The sequence below is a fragment of the Heterodontus francisci genome, chromosome 3 (assembly GCF_036365525.1).
Source record: "Heterodontus francisci isolate sHetFra1 chromosome 3, sHetFra1.hap1, whole genome shotgun sequence".
NCBI lineage: Eukaryota > Metazoa > Chordata > Chondrichthyes > Heterodontiformes > Heterodontidae > Heterodontus > Heterodontus francisci.
The window spans coordinates 48,849,906-48,874,891 of NC_090373.1; the positions used below are offsets into that span (position 1 = coordinate 48,849,906).

At 39.9% G+C, this 24,986-nt stretch overlaps 1 protein-coding gene across 1 annotated transcript; it reads right to left on the reverse strand.

Annotated features, from left to right (window-relative positions):
• Positions 1–621: 621 nt before the first annotated feature.
• tmem18 (transmembrane protein 18) lies at positions 622–24,117 on the reverse strand. The gene is made up of 5 exons (XM_068022106.1): positions 24,000–24,117; positions 11,314–11,431; positions 4,563–4,617; positions 2,217–2,310; positions 622–2,122 (listed from the first exon to the last, which is right to left on the reverse strand). The coding sequence occupies exons 1-5, from the start codon at positions 24,084–24,086 to the stop codon at positions 2,024–2,026; spliced, it is 453 nt and encodes a 150-aa protein (XP_067878207.1). The 5' UTR covers positions 24,087–24,117; the 3' UTR covers positions 622–2,023.
• Positions 24,118–24,986: the final 869 nt, after the last annotated feature.

Here is a 24,986-nt window from a genome sequence, read left to right on the forward strand (position 1 = left end):
TTTTAAAATTTGCATCCATTTTTTCAAATCAGTCCATGGCTTCACCCCTCCCTATCTCTGTAATCTCCTCCAGCCCTTAAATCCGCCGAGATATCTGCGCTTATCTAATTCTGGTCTCTTGAACCTCTGCTCCACCATTGGTGGCCATGCCTGGGCTCTAAACTCTATTTAGGCCATATTTGGGTTGCCAATTCTGATGGCAATACGAAAGAGTTGTAAAAGTGGGCATGCATCAGGCATTATCAGGTTCCAAACCACTTTTTGCTGTCAGAAACCCCAACTCCAGAAGAAAACTAGTGGGACTTGTCTAGTGAATCAGAACTCCAGAATAAGTTGCTTTACTAAAGAAACATGATTTTTGTTTAAAATGCATGGATTGATTGATCCTGCTGTTTTAGCAAAATGTCAGAGTACCACTTTACATTAAGTAAGTGTTTTCGTCACCCGATTTAGGAAGAGGTTATTTCTTTAAGGGTGAAAAGTAATGGCCAACTAGTTTCAGCCAGAGTGGGTATGGTTAATTACTTAATAAAAGTTTTTGACTTGCTAATCTTAACTTCAAAACTAATAATATGAAGCTTTTTTCCCTTTTAAGTCCCCTCTTTAAAACAAACAAAAATATGGAGGCATTACAGTTTTAATAAAATATCCAGTTTCACAACAGAAGTATCAAATCTCACAAATATCCATTTCAGATATATAGTTCAATATTTTCTACACAAGCTATATTGAAGCAGAAAATTTGTGGTCTTGTGGGAGTTTAACATAAGGACGAGAAATCAGCACGGGTCCTGGCCAACTCCACCAGCTTCCATGGTGATTTGTTTAGCCTGGATAGAAGTTTCATCCTAAAGAAGGATGTCTATATCAGCAGCATGTGGGTTTTGGAAGGAGAATCCCAAGGCATGAATTTCTTTGTCCTTGGCCTGGAAATCTGGCGGGCGGTTGTGCATAGAATATGTTGAGACATTGGCCAGTGCGACCCATCTGAGGGTTTGAGTCTGGATTCCCCAAAGGTTTAGGAAAAAGTTTCAAGCTTTTTTTTTTTAAGCACCCACTATTGATATTTTAATGATGTAATCTTCACCAGACTGTATTCTCTGGTGGGTTCAGTACTAGAGGTTCCCAGTGCAATTTTCCTTTCAATCTATTCCTAATACAAATGTATTTTTGGCAATGCACCTCTAGCAAGAATATGGACAAATAGATTACCACCCTTTTCAGATATTCTGTGCCAAATCTACCCACAATTGCCATGTGATGAGAGTTAAATAACCTCCTGCAGCACCCCCCATCCCCACCCCCATCCATCCATATGTGCCCAGACACACACTGTGCAGGACTTGCATTTCCAGGATCAGTTGTCTCTGTACTATAAAATCCCTTATTGCAGATAGACAACAGTAATAAAGACACTGATTACAGCAAATATAAAATATCATAGTCCAGAATGTACTGTGCACCAACTCCAATCATGTTCAAAACACAGAATTCACCATGATATGAATCATAAGGATGATCTGGACCAAAGTGCAAATCATCCAAAAAGGTAAAAAGCTTTGCATGCTGAGGTGCATCTCAGGAATTCAGGTAAATGATAGTCACCATTTTCCAGCCATTAGTGGTATGTGCCCGGACTACATGAAGCTCTACAGTGGCAGGGCTAAAAACGAAAACTGAACCCCAAGTCACTGTAATCTGAGCAGCCAAGGCCAATTTCATCAGATCCTATTAGTCATCCAATCATGTCACCCACTACTTAACAAAGAAGCACATTCTGCACTGAAATTCCACTGGAGAGAGGTTGATAATACCAAAGGGATATATTTTCCTCCATTCACTGATAGTGAAAAAGCCAGCATAGGTGTAAACAAACTTGTATTTATATAGATCCTATAATGTCTCCCTGCTTTGTATTCAAGCTGATATTTTTTTCCTGACATTAGAAAATGGAAGGAAAAATAAACCCAGATGGAGAGATTTTATGCACAGGACTTACAAACAACTGTTAACAAAAAGAATCTTATGTGTTTTTCTTCCCCTTTTCTTTGCTTGCTTTCCTTTTCTGTTTCAGTGACTTCAGTTCTGTCATTTTTGCCAATGTTCTGGATACCCAAACAATCTTTAAAAAAAAACAGAAAGTGGTTAAATTGTGGGAAAACATGAAAATTCTTGGGCAACTGGAAGCACTAAAACAAGTGGAAATGAGCTCATACCACAATGATCATTGCGTTCAATAAAAGTGGAGTTGAAAAGACGAGTGAGATGAACATCCCATTGGAGTCGAAGTACTGGAACATGGAAAATAATCTGGAAAAAATTAATTTTTACAACCTGAGTTTTCACCTAAAATCCAGAAGTATAAAAAGGTTTACCATATTATACTACTAATTTGAACAAAAGCAACAACTACAGCTAAAACCTCAAGAACAAAATAAATTTGAACAGTAGAAAAGTTGTATTTAGTGCTTGCAGCTACATTTCCCCCCCAAAAGAGCAATATTACAAGATTAAATAGAAATCTTCAATTAAAAAAATCCATTATTCATAATGATTGTTCTTGGATAGAAGTTCTAATACTAATTTGGAACTATTTTAATTTTTCTTAATAAATACTAGATTCAAGTTGAGCTGCTTACAAATGGCAGTTTAGAATTGCAATACAGAAATGGGTAGTTCAGTCCAACCCATCTATGTTAGTGTATACTCCCCCACATGAGCAGTAGTCCTAATCCTAAGTACCCGCACTTTTCCCTAATCTCTTTAGTTCCCTTTCAGTCAATCACCTACTAACCTATTCTTATATGCTGGCTTGGATGACATGGTCTCTGCTTCAATCTCTAACCCTGGTACTGCACTCCACAGCCTCAGTCCTCGGTGCAAAAATATTTTTCTTGCTTTCTGTGGTAAATCGCTTGCATTTAATCTTATAGCCATGTCACCTTATTCTAGATCTGTCAATCACTGGAAACAGTTTGTTTCTATCTACTCAGTCCTAAACATAAATTTTGAAACATTTGTATCAAGTCACCCCTTAATCTCCTCTGTTCTAAAGAGCACAGTCTCAAGCTTTTGAGATTGCCTTTTTTGCATTTCTTCTTACCAGGCAGCATCCCAGTAATTTATATCCACTAATATTCATTTTTAATCCACCGACTCCCACAGCTACTTCGACTACACTTCCTCACATCCTGCCTCCTGTAACCATTCTCCCAGTTTCTCCATCTCAGTCACATCTGTTCTGATGATGCCTTTCACAGCAGCGCTTCGGATATGTCTTCCTTTTTCCTCAAATCGAGGATTCCACCCCAACTGTGGTTGACTGGGTCCTTGAACGTGTTCAACCCATTTCCTGCACTTCTGCTCTCACCCCTTCCCCTCCCTCCCAGAACCGTGATAGGGTTCCCCTTGTCCTCACTTGCCAGCCCATCATCCTCCACCATTTCCACTATATCCAGCATGATGCCACCACTAAACACATCTTCTCCTCCCCGTCAGCATTCTGAAGAGATTGTTTCCTTCGTGGCACCCTGGTCTACTTCTCCATCACCCCCTTCCCATGCAATCACAGGAGGTGCAACACCTGCCCTTTGACCTCTTCTCTCCTCGCTATCGAAGGCCCCAAACACTCCTTCCAGGTGAAGTAGCGACTTACATACTACTTTCAATTTAGTATACTATATTCCCTGCTGTTGGGGAGACCAAACGCAAATTGGGTGACTGCTTTGTGGAACACCTCTGCTTAGTCTGTAAGCATGACCCTGAGCTTTCGGTTGCTTGCCATTTTAATTCACCACCTTGCTCTCATGTCCACATCAGATCTTAACCTTTGCCAGTTCTGATGAAAAGTCACAGATCTGAAACATTAACTCTGCTTCTCTCTCCACAGATGCTGCCTGACCTGCTGAGTATTTCCAGCATTTTGTTTTATCTTGAAAGAAGCTCTTAGAAGTGAGTGTAAGAAATAAAGAAACTGATGCTGCATTTATCCTGAAAAGCCCAAGAATAGATCTTCAATGTTGTCTGAAAAGAACTGTTCTAGAAAGATCCCAGTGACAGCCGTCTGTGTATTTGGGATGCCAAACCAAAAAGGGACAACTGACATCTTTCCATATCTTTTCTTTTTCTTCAAGAATTAGCAAGTATTTGGCCAAAGTATTTTTTTTTTTGTTTTTTTTTCCTGTAACGGAGCTCTACAGAGAAAATCTCTTTCAGTGAGTGTGCGTGAGGGATCAAGGTAAAAAGGGAACTTTCATATTTCAATCTGTGTTAATGCTTTGCTTCGTTACTGGTTAAGTCTTGTTTATTAAAGAAAGCTGGTTGGTGTATTTTATTCTGGGTTAAAAATAGAGTCTATGATTCACCATATAACTGGGTAAACATTTAAATATATATTGTGACCTGTGGAGAAGTGGAACTAGAAAAAAAAAAGTACACCCCTCCTGCCTTGGTCGTAACCCGTGTCTAAATCTGAGAAATGAATGAAATAATATTGACAGAAGAGGTTTCTTCTGTAGTTTACATAATTGTTTTAACACCATAAAGATTTCCATTGTCTTTACCTCCAATTCATTGCTGCCATTTCGTTAATGTATTCTGCACAGTATACCAACACAACTGTAATAAAGAGAAAAGAATGTGATACAAATTAGATAGGGATAAACATTTAACTGCTAAATTAAAATTTTTTTTTACTTCATGGTATGAACAACCTGCTGTTATCAGCAATTGCTATTCCAATATTTAATTAGTTCAATTATTCTAATTCAGGTTTTACACAGTTGCAGTTTTAAAAAATATTTACATAATCTACATACACTGTCCATTATATCAGTGTGAAGTTAATATTGAAGGCATACCAGCTTCACACTGCAATGTTAACTCAAACCAGTAGTACAAAACCAGAACAGAAGTTATTGTTTTGATGCTGGTCTTCAGATACAGCTGTGAAATACAAAGCCAACAGTAACCTCAACTTAGCAGTTCTGTCTCATCACCCTGTGCACATGAAAATGTAGGAAACAAGGTAACTTCAGGAATATTTTCACCTTATTCCCAATAGCCATTTTTGTTTTGGAGGGGAATGGAAGGGATGGAAATCATGGATGTAATTAAAAATCAGGGTAATTATGGAATTTAATACACAATAGGTACATTCCAACAAGAAAGAAAAATTCTGTGGTTAACCAAAAAAGTTAAAGATAGTATCAAACTTAAAGAAAAAGCATACAATTGCGCAAAGATGGGTGGCAGGTCAGAAGATTGGACAGAATATAAAAAGCAGCAAAGAACAATTAAAAGATTAATAAAGGAGGGAAAAATTAGAGTATGGGAGAAAGCTGGCAATAAATATAAAGACAGATAGTAAGAGTTTCTATAGATATTTGAAAAAAAAAAGTTAAAGTGAGCATTGATCCTATCGAAAGGCGAGTCTGGGGAATTAAGGGAAAATAAGGAGGTGGCAGATGAATTGAACAGATATTTTGCATTGTTCTTCACCAAAGAGGATATAAGCAACATCCCAGAAATAGCTGTAAATTAGGAAATGGAAGGGAGGGAGGAACTCAAGAAAATTACAATCACCATGGTACTGAACAAATTGTTGGAGCTGTGGGCTGACAAGTCCCTGGGTTCTGACGGACTTCATCCTAAGGTTTTAAAAGAAGTGGCTTGTGTCCGGCAAGCCCTCCCCCCCGCCCCACCTGCCAAGGTGAGGCACACATGATTTCGCCACATGAACATTAAAACTTAAAATAGCAAGCCCTGATTGGAAAGACATTTGCATAGTAACCGACAGTGTTGAAACAATCTACACCAATCGACAACTGACCCAGTCGTTGCTTACCCAATACGCAGAAGTTTTCAGACCAGTTTTAGTCACATAACTAACTGGTTGTTGCAGAGGTTGGAATGGAGAGAGTTTTAAGTTGGAGAAAACAGTGTTTGAAATCAGAAAGCTCCTGGCTCCCGGTTGGAACAGAACCTCCTCTCCAGTCCTGCCTGCCACATGAACCTCAGAGAGAAAAGTCTCCTACGTGAACAAGGTTTAAGAACACTGGGTCCCGACGAACAACAAGATTACCTACAATCAAGTGAGCTTGAAGCATAGTAAACAAGAAACTCTTCTGATATTGCCCTCTCGACTATACTTTCCTCTCCCTATTTGCATGTGTGTATTGCATGCTAGCGTGGAGGCGTTGTATATCCATAGGTGTTAATCGTATTCGAGTTTAAGTTTAAGGTATATTAAATTTCACGAATCTTCTTTAAACCTGATAAAGCCGGTTTGTGCTTGCTTCTTTGCCTTATAATTGGAAAGCTGTGAACAAGGATTCACAAATGGGGAGCTCAATACACAGTGTGTTTAAAAATAAAACCATGTTACAATAAGACCAGGTGAAGATTGTAACAGACCCCTAGATATCTTTCTCACCTGGTCGTAACACTAGTGAGATAATTGATGGTTGGCTTTGATTTTCCAAAATTCCCTAGATCCAGGGAAGGCTCCATTAGATTGGAAAATAGCCAATGTAACTCCTTTATTCAAAAAGGAAGGAAGACAGAAAGCAGGAAACTACAGGGCAATTAACCCAACATCTGTCATAGGGAAAATGTTAGAAGCTATTATTAAAGACGTTATAGCAGGGCACTTCGAAAAATTCAAAGTAATCAGGCAGAGTCAACATTGGTTTTGTAAAAGGGAAATCATGTTTAAACTAATTTATTGGATTTCTTTGAAGTAGTAACATGTGCTGTGGATAAAGGGGAACTGATGGATGTACTGCACTTAAATTTCCAGAAGACATTTGATAAGGTGCTATATCAAAGGTTATTGCAGAAAATAAAAGCTTATGGTGTAGGGGATAACATTTTGGCATAGACAGAAGATTGGCTAGCTAACAGGAAAGAGAGAGTAGACATAAATGGGTCATTTTCCGGTTGTAAGATGTAACGAGTGGTGTGCCACAGTTATATAAATGACTTAGATGAAGGGCCCGAAGGTATGGTTGCTAAATTTGATGACACAATGATGGGTAAGAAAGTAAGTTGTGAAGAGGACATAAGGAGGATATAAAGGGATATAGATAAGTGAGTGGACAAAAATCTGGCAAATGGAGTATAAATGTGGGAAAATGTGAAATTGTCCATTTTGGCAGGAAGAATAAAAAAGAAGCATATTAGCTAAATGGTGACAGGATGCAAAGGGATTTGGGTGTCCTAGTGCATGAATCGCAAAAGGTTAGTTTGCAGGTACAGCACATAATTAGGAAAGCTAATAAAATGTTATCATTTATGGCAAGGGGAACTGAATACAAAAGTAGGAGGTTGGCTTCAGCTATACAGGGCATTGGTGACACCACATCTGGAGTACTATGTACAGTATTGGTCTCCTTATTTAAAGAAGGATGTAAATGTGTTGGAAGCAGTTCAGAGATGGTTTACTAGACTAATACCTGGGATGGGCAGGTTGTCTTATGAGGAAAGGTTGGACAGGCTAGGCTTGTATCTGCTGGAGTTTAGAAGAGTAAGAGGCGACTTGATTCAAACATATAAGATTCAGAGGGGTCTTGACAGGGCAGATGTGGAAAGGGGTCGGCCATTTAAGACAGAGGTGAGGAGAATTATTTTCTGAGGGTCGTGAGTCTTTGGAACGCTCTTCCTTAAAAAGGTGGTGGAAACAGTCTTTGAATATTTTTAAAGGCATAGGTAGATAGATTCTTGATAAGCAAGGGGATGAAAGGTTATTGGGGGTAGGCGGGAATGTGGTGTTGAGGTTACAATCAGATCTTACTGAATGGCGGAGCAGGCGCGAGTGGCCTACTCCTGTTCCTAATTCGTATGAACTGGCAAAAGTTAGAAACGTCTTTGAGCAAGTGAAAGGGGAGGAGTAGGGAAGAACAACAAAAGGAAGGACTGTAATAGAGTTGGGGGGGGGGGGAAGAGGGGGGAAGATATTAAATGACGGGGATGTATTGGAACATAATGCAAATGGAGTGCTAAATAGTTGTAGCGAAAGACAAAGCACAAGTCCAGAGAGAGTGCTAATGGCAGAATCATGAACAGCTCTGTAAAAAGCAAAAACATGAAAAATAAGTTTCAATTAAATTTCATGCTGGATGCTTCCAACTGTTGGAGAGAGAAAAGAACCTTTATTATCAGTCTCAACTGGATTCAAACAATTTTCAGAAACAACATATTGTTTGCACTCAAGTACAGCCCAATCTATTCAATTTAGTGGATTTCCTGAGTGGATTGAGACCACAGGTTTTTACTTGTAGTGCATTGCATGTTTTTCCTTCCAAAGAAAAATGTATTTTTGGTGTAATCCAAGTTAGTTTTTTTTAAAAAACAAGATATAGTCCTAATTTTCATCCAGTTAACCAGCCAAAAGTTAAGAGTCAGTGAGAAAGATAGTATGGATACCATAATATTCCACTTGAGTTGTGAAACAATGGGCCCAAAGGGTGGATATTCATTTCACTCATACTTAAACAGATCTCCTGTGGGTGCTGCTGCTGCTAAGTCATGTAGAACACAAATGATATTATGCACAATGTAGTATTCTGCTACTAAGGTGCAGCTGAATTAAACTAGACTTATATCCTTTAGGGCTACTAAAGTCTAATAGCTGTAAATGTGAGGGCCTAAGATCAATTAAAGATTAACTACTGATAGTGAAGGATGTTTGCAGACCTACGGGAGCTTGTAAATTTCCATCTCTTGGTCAGAACTAACCAGCAGAAATTTGTATTTTCCAACCTCCATTCTCAGTCCAATGGTCTCACACATTTGCAACAATATTAAATTCCATTAATTTTTAAATATAAATAAAATTACCTCAGAAACCAGATGTACCACATCATGAGCTCTAAACTTGTATTCCTCTTGAAATGTGGATAAAAATTCAAGAATTTGCAAATTTTCTTTGTTTCTTGCTTATTGAAGCATGTATTCAGTATGATAGGAATTTACTGTGCAGTTCTACAGCAGTCATTATTTCCAGTATGGCTCCCAACACAGACAAGCTGGACGAGGGTAACGGTGTCACGTTTCACCCTAATGGTGGTGCAGATCTATACTTTGATGAAGTATTACAGAAAATTAAAAGCCGATGGTTTTAATTTTAGTGATTTTTAAATGAGTGACGAAGTGGCATTATCTTCATTTAAGATATTTCCTATTGTCATTATGTGTTATAATTCTTTACATGCTCAATGATAAATAAAGCAGTCCTTATCATGGAAATTGTGCTCTGAAATAGCTCTTTAAGATGGTAGATTCTAGGCTTGATTGAAACGTAGAAGCGTAAATCCACTAAGCCACCATCATAATAGACTCTAGTTACATAACATTTATGATGTCTGGTCACAGTATTACAATGTATTTTTAATTTGAATACTGATAGTTAAGATTCATAGTGCCAACATACTTGGCTGTGTAAAAAGTGCTTGACCAAAGGAAATAACAATGCCAATTATAACTGCCCCTCACTATACCTCACATAACATATGCTGACTATAGTTTCTGTTGAATTGAAAAGTTCCTGTACAGCAAAACGTAATCTCTGTAATTAGTTTACTTCAACATATTTTCTGGATGATTCCAAAAACAGCCTTATAAAAAGCAAATGAAAAACGGATCAATCAACTACATACAAATACTGAAAATAGACAAATAGGAACAAACCATGGAATTTATGAATATCACAAGGCATATGATACAGACAGTTGTCGAACGTGGATTTGAAAAGGTGAAAGGAAAGGAGTCAGGACAACAAAAGCATCATGAGTTTGCAGAGGAATGTGAGGCCAATGGGAACATGCAGATCATATCAGCTGTCTCACAGCTTTATATATATCATTTCATAATAAACCGTGAAGATTGTAGATAGGTATTAGATTGCACCATGTTTAGCTATACCAAAAGCTTGTCTGTATTTGGGTCTATAGATTCTGAGACAGCTGGTGACTAATGCCACAGTTGGTCGGGATTTCTTCCACCCAGCTTCCAATAACACTGGCTCTATTTCTTCAAAACACTGATCACAGGTACTAAATATTAAAATGTAAGTGTGAATTACAATGTAAGAAATTTGGGTTCAGTTAGGTTAGATTAGGTTCCCAATTATTTTACTGCCTTGTAACATTGTTCTATTATTTAATAGGTTATTTATACCTGTGTTGTACTTCCACATTCACGGCAATAGATCGGCAGGACATTTATAAAGCACCACACTGACCTCTAGTGGCAATAACCACACTGCAAAGTCAAGTATTACTGAAAACTGCACCAATTAATGCAAAGTTTCAAAGGGATTGAGCAGTTTGGTCTGCAACACTATTTTCAGCGTCTCCCAATTCACATGAATTATATAGAAACCCTTAGTTTTCCCTACATGCATATGTACCCCATATTCCGTAAGACAGTAATGCATACTAGTTATAGTGGACAAGTGTTATATGCTAGATACTGTGGGTACCACTAACTCAAAATAAAGCATAAAAGTAACAAGCATATTTTGTTGAAGGTGGAACAACATGATTCACAGTGAAGCTCCCTTTTGTAGCTTATACTTATTTTGTTACACATCAGGCTTCCTGTACAGGAATAAAATCAAAGTTTTTCCAACATTTTGTGCTTTCAATGAATGAGTGATAGATCTATTTAGAACTTTAACTGATATTACTCAGGCATCACGTCAGCAGCATGAGTCACAATCACACTGCCCAGTAATGGCCAAAGAAAAAAGCAATGCAATGCCAGGTGCTCTGCAATTTATTTACAGAAAAATAGGGAGGGATTAGGGTTGTGCAGAAGCCATCTGATGGAACGGTCAGTAAACTGTGATCCAAGTCAGAACAGTAAGGAAAGGACAGAATACATTAAAAAGCAAGCCAGCACAACAACAGTCTCCAAATATGCAAAAAAGATTCCAATTTTAGACATTCTCCTGCTGTCCAATATAAAACTTATTTGCATTTCGCCACATTATATAATTTAAAAATAAAGACAAAGTATTTCAAAATATGTTGATGGCCCATGTTGAAAAAAATTATTTGGCCTCCTTAGTGTCCTGGTGTTGAAATGATCCAATCAGGGCATCAGGGAACAACTAATTCTTGGAATTCATTTTTGGGCATTTTTAAAAATACATGTAAAGGTTTAAACAGAATTATATGAAACAAACATGGGCACACTCCATTTTACGTCTTCAACATAACTGGTTTATGAGGCTCCAAGTTCTGCCTGAATACCCAATGCTTCCACAGATTTAAAGTTTTTCATAACAATACAAACATAAAAATAACTTACTCATAAAAAGGAAATGGACAATCTGTAGTCTGTAGAATTTAACTGTTGTCAAGGTAAGTAGAAAGCAAAGAGCATGAAAAGCAAGCAGCCCAATCAGCCATGGCTCTGACCACTGAACCTGTAATGCAAAGAAAAGACAGAAGAGATGACTCATCTTAATCACTTATTAAAAACAAAAGGACTTCTGATAAAAAACCGTTGTATTTTTTCACGAACATAATCTCTCAAAGGATCTATGGGTGGATTTTGCAATGTGATCCACTCAGCCCATGGCTATGTGCAACATGGGCCACACATTAGGTACACTGATCTAGACACTCAAGTGTTCAATGTGCTATCCCATCATGCAGGACTCTGCATCAAAGGGATAAAATGTGCCTTCACATTCTGTTAATAAACAAGCAGGAAATAATTTGGCTCAGTGATAGCACACTCAATTCAGAGTCAGAAGGTTGTGGGTTCAAGGCCCACCCTTGGACTCAGTACAAATCTGTATATGACACTGCAGTGTGGTACTGAGAGTGAACAAATTAACTGTCAAAGTTACCTTTGTAACAGCGACAACATCAAAAATTACTGCCTGCAAACCATTTTGCAATGTACTGAGGACATGGAAGGAGCTCGATAAATACAAGTTCTTCTACATCATAGGAAATGAGTCTGGAGACATTTATTATTGCCATCTCATTCCCAAGTTGTTACTCCCGGTCGTATTTTTCCAGTAACATTCGATGCACAATATTGAAACTGCATTTTATTTTAAAAAATCCTGTTTTGTTTGCTAGCAGGGTGGTAGATTTCATTTGTGGCAAACTCAAAACTGAATCACTTGTTTTGACAAGCAGTGATAGAGTGGTTTATTTTGCTGTCTGGACTGTATAAACAGAGTGCTGCTGAGAACATGATGAAACACAGAACAAAGAACAAAGAACAGTACAGCACAGGAACAGGCCATTCGGCCCTCCTAGCCTGCGCCGATCTTGATGCCTGCCTAAACTAAAACGTTCTGCACTTCCGGGGACTGTATCCCTCTATTCCCATCCTATTCATGTATTTGTCAAGATGCCTCTTAAATGTCGCTATCGTACCTGCTTCCACCACCTCCCCCGGCAGCAAGTTCCAGGCACTCACCATCCTCTGTGTAAAGAACTTGCCTCGCACATCCCCTCTAAACTTTGCCCCTCGCACCTTAAACCTATGTCCCCTAGTAACGGACTCTTGCACCCTGGGAGAAAGCTTCTGACTATCCACTCTGTCCATGCCACTCATAACTTTGTAAACCTCTATCATGTCACCCCTCCACCTCCGTCGTTCCAGCTTGATAGAGGACTGATAGTGTTGTCATTGGAACTTGCTTGAAATGGTTACCTATACCAGCTTTATATGGGTGAATAGCTTCAACTAGGACCGAGTGCTCTGGACACCAGCCTGTTTATATTATATGCACTGTGCTAGAACTCATTTTGGGGCATGTTTAAAAATACATGGAAAGGTGCAAACCAGAAGGTTATGCAACAAATATGTGCAGAATTCATTTTACAGCTTCAACCCAAGTGTTTTATGAGGCCCTAAGTTCTGACTGAATACCCAATGCGTCCTCAGTCTTAAATGTTTTTCATACCAATACAAACATAAAAACTTACTCATAAAAAGGAAATGGTTGAGCTGCAGTCTATAGAATTAAAGTGTTGTCAAGGTAAGTAGAGAACAAATGTACAGGTAAAGTTGCAATTTGAAACCTTATTTCTGATTATGACACCGAGTGAAAACCATGCCAGTGGACTGTATTGGTGGGCTACATTCAAATAAAGATGGCTCCCTGCGCGACTTTCTAACAACTTGCATGTACACAGCACCAATAACAATGTCACTAGACACTTCAGAAAGGAGGGTACAAAGGGCACTTTATAAATGCAAGCTCTTCTTCTAACCTTTTAATGCCTTGTCTGATTACCGTATAGCTGAGTGTGTGGATGGACAGCCTATTCCCAGTCCTTTACAATTCTGTAGTTGACCACCAAAAGAGAGCACAACATTGCTGTCGGGTGATTTGCTATCTGAATGTTTTTTTCTCCCCCCCCTTTTGAAAAATGGTTCATTTCTGGTTAACACAATCTTTCCCTGACTCCCAGTCACAGGGTAGGTCACTGAAAGCTTTTGCCTGGAAAACACAAGAATCAACTTGCATTCTACCATTGTGCAGCAGTGTACTGCGACATCTTATTAGCATGCTTTCCCTGCAACACAAACCTGTCTGGAGTCGTTATAAAACCTTGAATATGTGCCACACCTTGAAGAATGTTTTCAAATGTGGAAGTGTGACATTGAGATTTAGATTAAAGCATTGACTGAACTCTAGTGTAGGGAGGTCACACAAAAATATAATTCTCTTTTGCTCATTTTTTAAAAACATGCATTACTTCCAATATTTATCTCTCTAGGTCAGACCTTCTGCAGACCAACATCTCTTACTGATCCCTAATATTTTATCTTTGCACTTTAGCCAGCTGACAACAGGACTTCGATAATGACCAGGCTTGGGGTGACAGGTGGCAGGTAACATTCGTGCCACATAAGTGGCAAGTAACGAAGGAAAGTCCAGCCATCTTCCCTTGACTTTCAACTTGCCTTGATTGCTGCCTCTTTCACCATCAGCATGCTGTGGCTGCAGTACTTACAATCTATAGAATGACCTCCAACTCACTCTCGTGACCTCTATCACAGAGACTGAGCAGCAGCAATATTGTGAGAATGCAATCACTTACAAGTCACAAGCCGTCCTCAATTAGACGTATGTCATTGTTTCTTCAGCATCACTGGGCCATTCTCTACCTAACGCGATATGGGAGAACCATCGACAAACATGACTAGGAGAAGGCTGCCCCCACCACCACCTTATCGGGAAAGCTATGGATGGGCAATAACTGCAGCATTGCTAGTGTCGGCTAAATCGTAAGAACAAATTTATGAGATTCATCAGCAACTCTACTTGCAGCACTGTTCATTTTCAGTCAATTCAAACAAGACAAAAGAAAAAAAGTGTTGCCATCAGCAGATGAATTAAAATAAGTGACTACCAATATAATAGACATAATTCATGTCTTGTAGATTTCATTAGCTTAACATTGCTCTATATTTATGGCTCATTAAGGTCCCCAAGTAAATAAACAATATATTAAAACGAACTCTGCTTTCTGTAATCTTTAGTTCTAATTTTCACTCATTAATAAATGTAACCTACTTTCGTAACTCTGCTTTTCTCTGGGATAGTTGAACTGGAGGGAACCATTCCACAGTTAACCCAAAATGGACACAGTAAATACTAGATAATACTGCTAATAATATCAATGACTCTCTGGAGTCTTTTTAAAAAAAAAAGATGTTTTGACCATTGTATATGGCAAAATAGTACATGTATTCTCCAGCCAGATTATCATTTAAAAAATACTTCCTAATACACTTAGGGGACCTGGAGACAGTCATGTGTTGGGAGGAACCAGACATAGTAGGGATTACTGAGACATGGCTACAGAAAAATCAGGACTGGAAATTAAACATTGCAGGGTATAACATTATTTAGAAAACTTGGGTATCGCTGAAACTAGAGACATTTTGTCAAAGCTTTTCATCTTGCACTCATCAGGACATCTCACAAGAATATCAATGTAAGGGGAAGCAACAAATTTATACTGTACGAGAAGAGAGTGCTGATCAGGGCAACACCCTGACCAATCAGAGTCAAGTTGCCTAGTATAAATTTCCAACAAAGCTTGGCAGTTAACCGTCAGTAACCATAAACTGGTGCATTCTCCATGGCAACACCTCTACCAGAGTCCACTTGCCAACCAATCAGCACTCTCTTCTCATATAGTATAAATCTGTTGCTTCCCCTTACATTCTGTCTTGAACATGCTCAATGATGGAGCTTCCACAGCCCTCAGACGCAGAAAATTCCAAAGATTCACCACCCTCCGAGTAAAGAAATTCCTTCTGATTTCAGTCTTAAATGGCCTACCGCTTATTATGAGACTATGTGCCTGGGTCTAGACTCACCAGACAGGGAAACTTCCTATTTACATCCACCCTGTCATGCCCTGTAAGATTTTGTAAGTTTTAATGAGATCACCTTTCATTCTTCGAAACACTAGAGAATACAAGCCCAGTTTCTTCAATCTCTCATAAGACAATCCCACCATCCCACGGATTAGTCTAGTGAACCTTTGTTGCACTCCCTTTATGGCATGTATATCCTTCCTCAGATAATGAGACCAAAACTGCACACAATACTCCAGGTATGGTCGCACCAAGGCTCTATACAATTACATTCGAATTAGGAGCAGGAGTAGACCACTCGGCCCTTAAGCCTGCTCCACCATTCAATAAGATCATGGCTGATCCAATTGTAATCTCGACTCAACATTCCTGCCTACCCCAAATAACCTTACACCCAATTACTTATCAAGGATCTATCTGCCTTAAAAATATTTAGAGACTCTGCTTCCACTGCCTTTTGAGGAAGAGAATTCCAAAGACTCACAATCCTCAGAGAACAAATTTCTCATGTGTCTTAAATGGGCGACCCCTTATTTTTAAATCGTGACCCCTAGTTCTGGATTCTGCAACAAGGGGAAACATTCTTTCGATAGAATAATCATCATGGGGATTTCAACTACCCTGATATTAATGGGACAGAACAGGTAGGTAACGGGGATAAGGGAATGGAGTTCCTACAATGTGTACAGAACATCTTTCTAACCCAATATGTAAAAAGCCCAACAAGGGAAGATTCGCTATTGGATCTAATAATGGGGAATAATCAAGTGCAGATAAGCGGAGCAAAGGTAGGAGAACATCTAGGCAATGGCGACCATAATAGAACACGCTTTAAGATGATAATAGAGAAGCACATAAATGTTACGAAAACCAGGTTAACAGATTGGAGAAAAGCTGATTGTCAGGGGCTGAGAATGGAACTTGGGAAAATAAAATGGGCAATATTGGCAAACAACACTTGGGCGGCACAGTGGCGCAGTGGTTAGCACTGCAGCCTCACAGCTCCAGGGACCCGGGTTCGATTCTGGGTACTGCCTGTGTGGAGTTTGCAAGTTCTCCCTGTGTCTGCGTGGGTTTTCTCCGGGTGCTCCGGTTTCCTCCCACAAGCCAAAAGACTTGCAGGTTGGTAGGTAAATTGACCATTATAAATTGTCACTAGTATAGGTAGGTGGTAGGGAAGTATAGGGGCAGGTGGGGATGTTTGGTAGGAATATGGGATTAGTGTAGGATTAGTATAAATGGGTGGTTGATGGTCGGCACAGACTCGGTGGGCCGAAGGGCCTGTTTCAGTGCTGTATCTCTAATCTAATCAAATCTAATCACAATGTAGAACAACAATGGGAAACATTTAAAAGGTCTTCAGAGTGCAGGAAAAATATATTCCGCTAAAAGAACAAACTAAACACTAATGAGACTCCATGGATGAATAAAGACATAAGGGAACAATTCCGGGTTAGGAAAGAGGCGTACATTTAGTACATATACAGAAGAGGAGCACAGGATTAGAGAGAATACAGAGATGAGGAGAGAAGACAAAAAACAATTAGGAATGCAAAGAGGAACATAAAACAAAATAGTAAAATATTTTACAGGCACATCAATAAAAGGAAGGAAGGCTGGATTAGGAATAGGACCATTAAGGAATAGACAAGATAATATCATAGATAAGGATAGAGAGATGGCTGAAATATTTTGCTTTGGTATTTACCGGGAAGACAGAACAAGTGGACATGACATTAAATGACGAGATGAGCAATGAGATAAGTGTATTTAAAATAAAGTAAAAAGGGTGTATTGAATAAAATAATCAAACTCAAAGAGGATAAAGCTCCTGGTCTGGATAAATTGTATCCATGCATTTTTTTAAAAAAATCTAGGCAAGAGCTAGCAGAGGCATTACTACACATTTAACAATTGGTTAGAAAAAGCTGTAGTACCAGAGGACTGTCGGATAGCTAATATAATTCCTATATTTAAGAAGGGGGACAGAACATGCTGAGGGACTTATAGACCAGGCAGCTCAACAGAATCACAGAATTGTTACAGCGGAGAAGGAGGCCATTCGGCCCATTGTGTCTACACTGACTCTCCAAATGAGCAATTCATCTAGTGCCATTCCCCCGCCTTCTCCCTGTAACCTTGCACATTCTTCCTTTTCATACAACAGTCTAATTCTCTTTTGAATGCTTCAATTGAATCTGCCTCCACCATGCTCTTCCAGACCTTAACCACTCGCTGTGTGATAAGGTTTTCCCTCATGTCACCTTTGCTTCTCTTACCCTTTACTTCAAATATGTGCCCTCTTGTTCTCAATCCTTTCACAGTTTTCCCCTATCTACTCTGTCCAGAACCCTCATGATTTTGAATACCTCGATCAAATCCCCTTTCAGCCTTCTCTTCTCCAAAGAAAAACATTCCCAACTTCTCCAATCTATCTTCATAACTAAAGTTCCTCATCTCTGGAATCATTCCCGTGAATCTTTTATGTACTCTCCAATATCTTCATGTCTTTCCAAAAGTGCAGCGCCCAGAACTAGAAGCAATACTCCATCTGAGGCCGAACTAGTGTCTTATACAAGTTCAGCATAACTTCCTTGCTCTTGTACTCTATGCCCCTATTAATAAAGCCCAGGATACTGTATGCTTTATTAATCGCTCTCTCAATCTGTCCCGCCACCTTCAATGACTTATGCACATATATACCCAGATCCCTCTGCTTCTGCACCCTCTTTAGAATTGTACTCTTTATTCTATATTGTCTCTCCACGTTCTTCCTACCAAAATGAACCACTTCACATTTCTCTGCATTGAACTCCATCTGCCAACTATCCACCCCTTCCACCAACTTGTCTATAATCCTTTTAAAGTTCTACACTATCCTCCTCACAGTTCACAATGCTTCCAAGTTTCGTATCATCCGCAAACTTTGAAATTGTGCCCTGTACACCAAGGTCTAGGTCATTAATATATATCAGGAAAAGCAAGGGTCTCAACGCTGATCCTTGGGGACCTCTGTTGCAAACCTTCACCCTGCCCGAAAAACATCCATTAACCACTACTCTTTGTTTCCTGTCACTTTAGCCAATTCCCTATCCATGTTGCTACCGTCCCTTTTATTCCAAGAGCTATAACTTTGCTCACAAGTCTGGTGTGTGGCATTGGTGGTAAGAATAATAATGGAGTCCCTATGAAAGGAAAGAATAGAGGAACACTTAGAAAAAAATGTATAATAATGAATAGTCAACATGTATTTCAAAAAGGAAAATCTTGCTTGACCAAACCTAATTAACTTTTTGAGGAGGTAACTGAGAGTAGCCAATGGTAATGCAGTAGATGTAATTTATCTGGATCTACAAAAGTCCTTTGATAAGGTGTCTCATAATAAGACTAATGAATAAGGTCAGAGAATGTGGAGTCAGGGAACAAGTGGCAGAATGGATTACTAGCTAGTTTCAAGACAGAAAGCAGAGAGTGGGAGTAGAGGGTAGTTATTCAGAGTGGCAGAAGGTAGGAAGTGGTGTTCCACAAGGATTAATGCTGGGACCACTGCTGTTCACAATTTACATTAACAACTTGGACTTTGGAATCAAAAACATAATTGGGGTGATAGTCAATACTGAGGAAGACTGCAACAAATTACAAGAGGATATTAATAAACTTGCAAAATGGGACAGTAATTGGCAAATGAAGTTCAACACAGATAGATGTGAGGTGGTACATTTTGCTAGGAGGAATGGGGAGGTTACTGATTACTTATAAGATGCAAGTTTAGGTAAGGTAGAAGAACAAAGGGATCTTGGAGTCCAAATACACCAATTACTAAAAGTTGCACCAAGGTTAGAAAGGCCATAAAAAAAGCAGACCAAGCACTAGACTTTATTTCTAGAGGGACAGAAATGAAAAGTAGAGAAGTTCTACTAAACCTGTATCGAACCTTGGTTACACCACACCTAGAGTACTGCATCCAGTTCTGGTTGTCAAATTATAGAGGCACTGGAGAGGGTGCAGAGAAGAGTTACAAGGATGACGCCAGAAATATGATGCTATACATATCAGGAAAGGATTAACAGTCTGGGTTTCTTTTCTCTTGAAAATTGGGTGGGGGTGGGGGTGGGGGTGTAGGGGGAGGGGATAACTTAATAGGGGTCTTTAAAATTACAGAAGGATGATACAAAGAGGATGTTTCCACTTGTGGGGAAGAGCATAACTAGTGGCCATCAATATAAGATAGTCACCAAGAAATCCAATAGAGAATTCAGAAGAAACTTCTTTACTCAGAGTGGTGAGAATGTGGAACTTGCTACCACAGGGAGTTGTTGAAGCAATTAGTATAGATACATTTAAGGGGAAGCTAAACAAACAGATGAGGGGGAAGGGAATAGAGGGCTACGATGATAGATTTAGATGAGGAATGATGGGAGGAGGCTCGAGTGGAACAAACACCAGAATGGACTGGTTCGGCCAAATGGCCTGTTTCTGTGCCATAGGTCCTGTGTAATCTTATGCAATAGTTCACCAAATGGCATAGGGTACAGTAGCATAGTGATTTTGTTACTAGAGTAGTAATCCAGATGCCTGAACTAATAACCTGGAGACATGAGTTCAAATCCTACCACAGAAGCTGGGGAATCTAAATTCAGTTAATTAAATAAAATTGGAATAAAAAGCTAGTATCAATAATGGTAGCAATGAAACTACCCGACAGTTGTAAAAACCCAACTGGTTTACTAAAGCCTTTCATCAAAAACCTGCCATCGTCACCTGGTCTGACCTATGTGACTCTTAGCCACCTTCTGAAATGGCCTAGTATGCCACACGGTTGGATTTAAAAAAATGCTTGCAAAGCGAGAATCCCTTCACCAGACGTACTGCAGCAGTTCGAGACAGCGGCTCATCACCACCTTCTTAAGGGAAATTAGGGATGGGCAACAAATGCTGGTTTTGCCAATGACATCCACAACCCATGAAAGAATAAATTAAAGGGGCTCATTGTTCAACCTGAGGCTCACTCTCCAAGCCATATTGCCATCGAGGTGGTGGTAGGGAGCTGCCGTCACGAACCACTGCAGTTAATTTGGTATTGCAAGCTTAAATTCAATAGAAGCTGACTTTTACAGAAAGCGCAAATACAAAAGCAATGGGAGTAGCCTCAGCACAGTGGCGCAGTGGTTAGCACTGCAGCCTCACAGCTCCAGCGACCCGGGTTCAATTCTGGGTACTGCCTGTGTGGAGTTTGCAAGTTCTCCCTGTGTCTGCGTGGGTTTCCTCCCGGTGCTCCGGTTTCCTCCCACAAGCCAAAAGACTTGCAGGTTGGTAGGTAAACTGGCCATTATAAATTGCCCCTAGTATAGGTAGGTGGTAGGGAAATATAGGGACAGGTAGGGATGTGGTAGGAATATGGGATTAGTGTAGGATTAGTATAAATGGGTGGTTGATGGTCGGCACAGACTCGGTGGGCCGAAGGGCCTGTTTCAGTGCTGTATCTCTAAAACTAAAACAAAAACAATTATAACACCAAATCTAGTCCTTGAATGCTATTTGACTGCGTGCTGTAGGAATTTGCAGCGTTTCATCCAAAACAGCATCCCAAACAGATTTAATTACAAAGAGACAGTTTTGACCAATAGAAGAGCTTATTTTAACAGAATAAAAAGTTCAGGAAACCTCTGCAGTGAGAAAAACACTGCTGCAAAGCCTCGACATTTTTCATTTATTGAACGCTCTTAACATTGAAAAAAAAAGGTGTCTCAAAGGCGTTTGACAAAGGCATAGACAAAAATGGATGCCAGGGCAAAGATGGAGATATTACCAAAAGCTTGACCAAAGACATAAATTTAAGGGACGGGATGAAATTGGAGGAGCTGGAGGGGTTTATAGTTTGAATTCCAGAGCAATGGGCCTAGATGGCCAAAGGCTCAGCCACCAATGGCAGAATGTAGGCTGGCAGGGGATGTATACAAAAGGGCTGAGACAGGGAAAGAGAATTTGGTGGGAGATTTGTACAGCTGAAGGAAGTTACGCAGATAGGGAGAGGGCAAGGCTTTTGTTATGTCAAGGTGTTTTGTTGAATAATAATTTTCTTCAATCCACTGATTGGAGATCTGAATTTTTTTTTTTTAAAAAGACAAAGACATTTTTAAAAAAAGCTTAGGATGTTCACCTAATTTACAACACTGTATCTTACATGGCAATGCTTGTGAAGGAGACAAAATTTCTGCTCAGTCTCCAGCAAGAACTACCTGTTCTTTTCAGCAAGCAGAGAAATACTGCCAACTACTATGTTTGAATCACTGAGTGACTATCATGTGACTAGCTCCTCACCATCTGTGATTTTAAGCTGGTGTTTTTCTCTGCAGCAAAGGAGAAGCAACTGGACTCTGACATGTGCAGATTCTAAGTGAGGGTCTCCTCCCTCTCTTTCTCTCCATTCCAGTTTGAAAGCTTTCAAATCCTGCTAGTTGACTGACCACCTTTGCATAGTCCGGCTACAATCAGAAACCCCGTTGGAAGAAATCATCCGCATCGCTGTCTCCAAGAGACTCATGGAACCAGTCATTTACCTCTTCAAAGTAAAAGCTGCAGGACCACTGAATTCACCTAGAAGCCAGCCAAATCACCAAACTTGACAGACTGTATACTTTATTTTTATGGACTCTAACTCAACCAATCTACCCTTCCACACTCTAAACCTATTTGTGTGTTTGTGTAAACGTCGTGAGTGAATTGTTTATTTTATTAGTTTGGTTTAGGTACAATGAAGTTAACCCCTTTTTTTGTTAACTCAAGAAAAGTTGTCCGATTGGTTGTTGTTATAATCATAACAACCACCAAACATCTACTGAATTGTCCACTGCATTCACTTTAAGAAAGAATGTTGTGATCAAACAAGGAGGGGGAAAAGAAGAAAGCCCTTCGACCCCTCCTCACTTGACCATAACACTATGAACAGATCTAACCACAAAAAAAATGTAATGTTGAGGTGTTGGGTGAACAGGAGCCAACGTAGGTCAGCAGGCACGATGGATGCGTGGGTCTTCGTGCTGAATAGGATACAGGCAACAGAGTTCTGGATGAGCTAAGCTTAACGAAGGATGAAAAATAATAGTCTTCTGATGAAAGGTCAGACCTGAAACGTTAACTTTGCTTCTCTCTTCATAGATGCTGCCAGACCTGCTGAGTAGTTCCAGCACTTTGGTTTTATTTCAGATTTCCAGCATCCGCAGTATTTTGTTTTAACGATTTTAGTGATGTCCATTGAGGAATAAATATTGAATGGAACACCTGCTCTTCACAGAATAGTGCTGTGAGAATAAGAAATACTGAAATGTTGTTTCTACAGCTTGTGGAAAATTACCAAGAAGTCATTTGTACACAACATAATGAAATCACTGAAAAAGAGAACTGATAAGGGTCTGTAAGTGGAGACCTTAAGACAGTACATCACTGACAAAGAGAACTGATAAGGGTCTGTAAGTGGAGACCTTAAGACAGTACATCACTGACAAAGAGAACTGATAAGGGTCTGTAAGTGAAGACCTTAAGACAGTACATCACTGAAAAAGAGAATTGATAAGGGTATGTAAGTACAGACCTTGGGACAGTACATCACTTAAAAATTGTGCTTAGGCAGATAAAAGAGAAACAGCAAGAGTTAGAACAAAGGATGTAGTGAATAAGAAACTGCCCCACTAAGATAAAGGCTGACAGCTGCAAGTTAAAACACACAATGGAGAGCCAAATAAGGTAAAACAAAAACAAGAGTTAGGGGCTAGAAAGTTAGAGTAGGGGGAGAAGTAAACAGAGGAGGAGACTGTAGCAACCATAGGATAGGTTAGTGTCATAATATGTTATAACCAATAATGTAAAATAAAGGCGTGGACAAATGGATTTGTATTGTATAAACATGAACTGAATATGTTGATCGGTGTGCCTGCTTGTTGGACACCCGATCTTGCAAGAACGTTAAATAAACTTACTTCTTCAGAGTTTGACTCGGTGTAAATTATTATCAAGTGGGCTACGTTTCTCACAGTGCCATTTGGCATTTTTGCCGACCCGAGAGGGAAGACAGGGCCTTCATTTAACATCTCATCTGAAAGACGGCACACCCAACGGTGCAGCACATTCTCAATAATGCACAAGAGAGTCGGCCTGGATTAAGTGCTCAAGTCTCTGGTGTACAACTAGACTGCTACCACTAAGCTACATTCACACGTGGGACTTGAACCTATGACCTCCTGACTCAGGAGTGAGTGTGAGCCACAGCGTACACAGAATGGCAAAGGTAATGAACTAAACTCAATACATGTAGTTGTGTTTGACTTCCAAAATAAACACACTGCAATCTGCCAGTCCCTGTTCGTGGAGATAACTTTTGTTTCCAACATCACAGCTTCAGATGCCCTGCCTAACTTGCTCCTCATCAGCTTTGTGAACAATCACAATCCTTGGAGCACGTGGAACCCAGTGGCATCACCGTCGCAGGAAAATTACGTCAATCACACCTGACGTCACCTTGGCAACACTGAACCCGCGGCACCAAGAGAAAGCGAGGTGCTGTGCCGTGTCAAAGCTGGATCGGGACCAGGGCCCGACTCTATTCATTACGCCCAACAACTCCCTCCCTCACTTACAGACAATAGGATGGTCCAAACACCAGTAATACGCAGCTTACTGAACTCGTCAATCGGTACTGCCGATCCTTCCTCTTCCCTCTCCATGGCAGCTTGGGCACCGGATGTTCTGCTCTTGAACAGTACTTCCGGCATATGCTAATATTTCACACGTAATAGGCTGGGCAGAATCCGCGTCGCGATTGGTCCGTTATCGCTGTCAATCACGCAGGTGCGCTGGGAGCTCGGTGCTGAGTGGTTTAACTTTGTGACTGTGTAGTAAGTGCAGCTTTATGTCCTTCATGGCTCTGCATCTATTCCACTTTAGATCTTCAGTCTCACCAGTAACTATGCTAATAACTTAAATAAAAGCAAAATACTGCGGATGCTGGAAATCTGAAATAAAAACAAAAAATGCTGGAACCACTCAGCAGGTCTGGCAGCATCTGTGGAAAGAAAAGCAGAGTTAACGTTTCTGGTCAGTGACCCTTCTTCGGAACTGTTTTTATGCTAATGACTTCCCCGGTTCTGCAAACAAAACTGGTCAAACATTTAAATTGGCTGGAAATGCAGTCACTGCCGGACATGCCACCCTTACCATCTATTAAGTCAAGCCAAACTCTTATCTTGAGTTTTTTCCAAACATGGAGGCATTTACGAAATAGAAGGAGGCCATTAGGCCCTCGAGTCAATGCTGGCTTTCTGTGGAGCAATCCAGTCAGTCCCACTCCCCCGCTCAATCCCCATAGCCCTATATGTTTACTTCCTTCAAGTGCCCATCCAATTTCCTTTTGAAATCATTGATTGTATCTGCTTCCGCCACCCTCATGGGCATTGAGTTCCAGGTCATTACCATTCGCTGTGTAAAAAAAGTTCTTCTTCATTCCCCTGGATCTCTTGCCCAAAACCTTCAGTCTGTGTCTCCTAGTACTTCTGTACTTCTCAGTTAATGGGATCAGTTTTCCTTGTCTAACTTATCGAAGCCTGTCATAATCTTGTACACTTCTA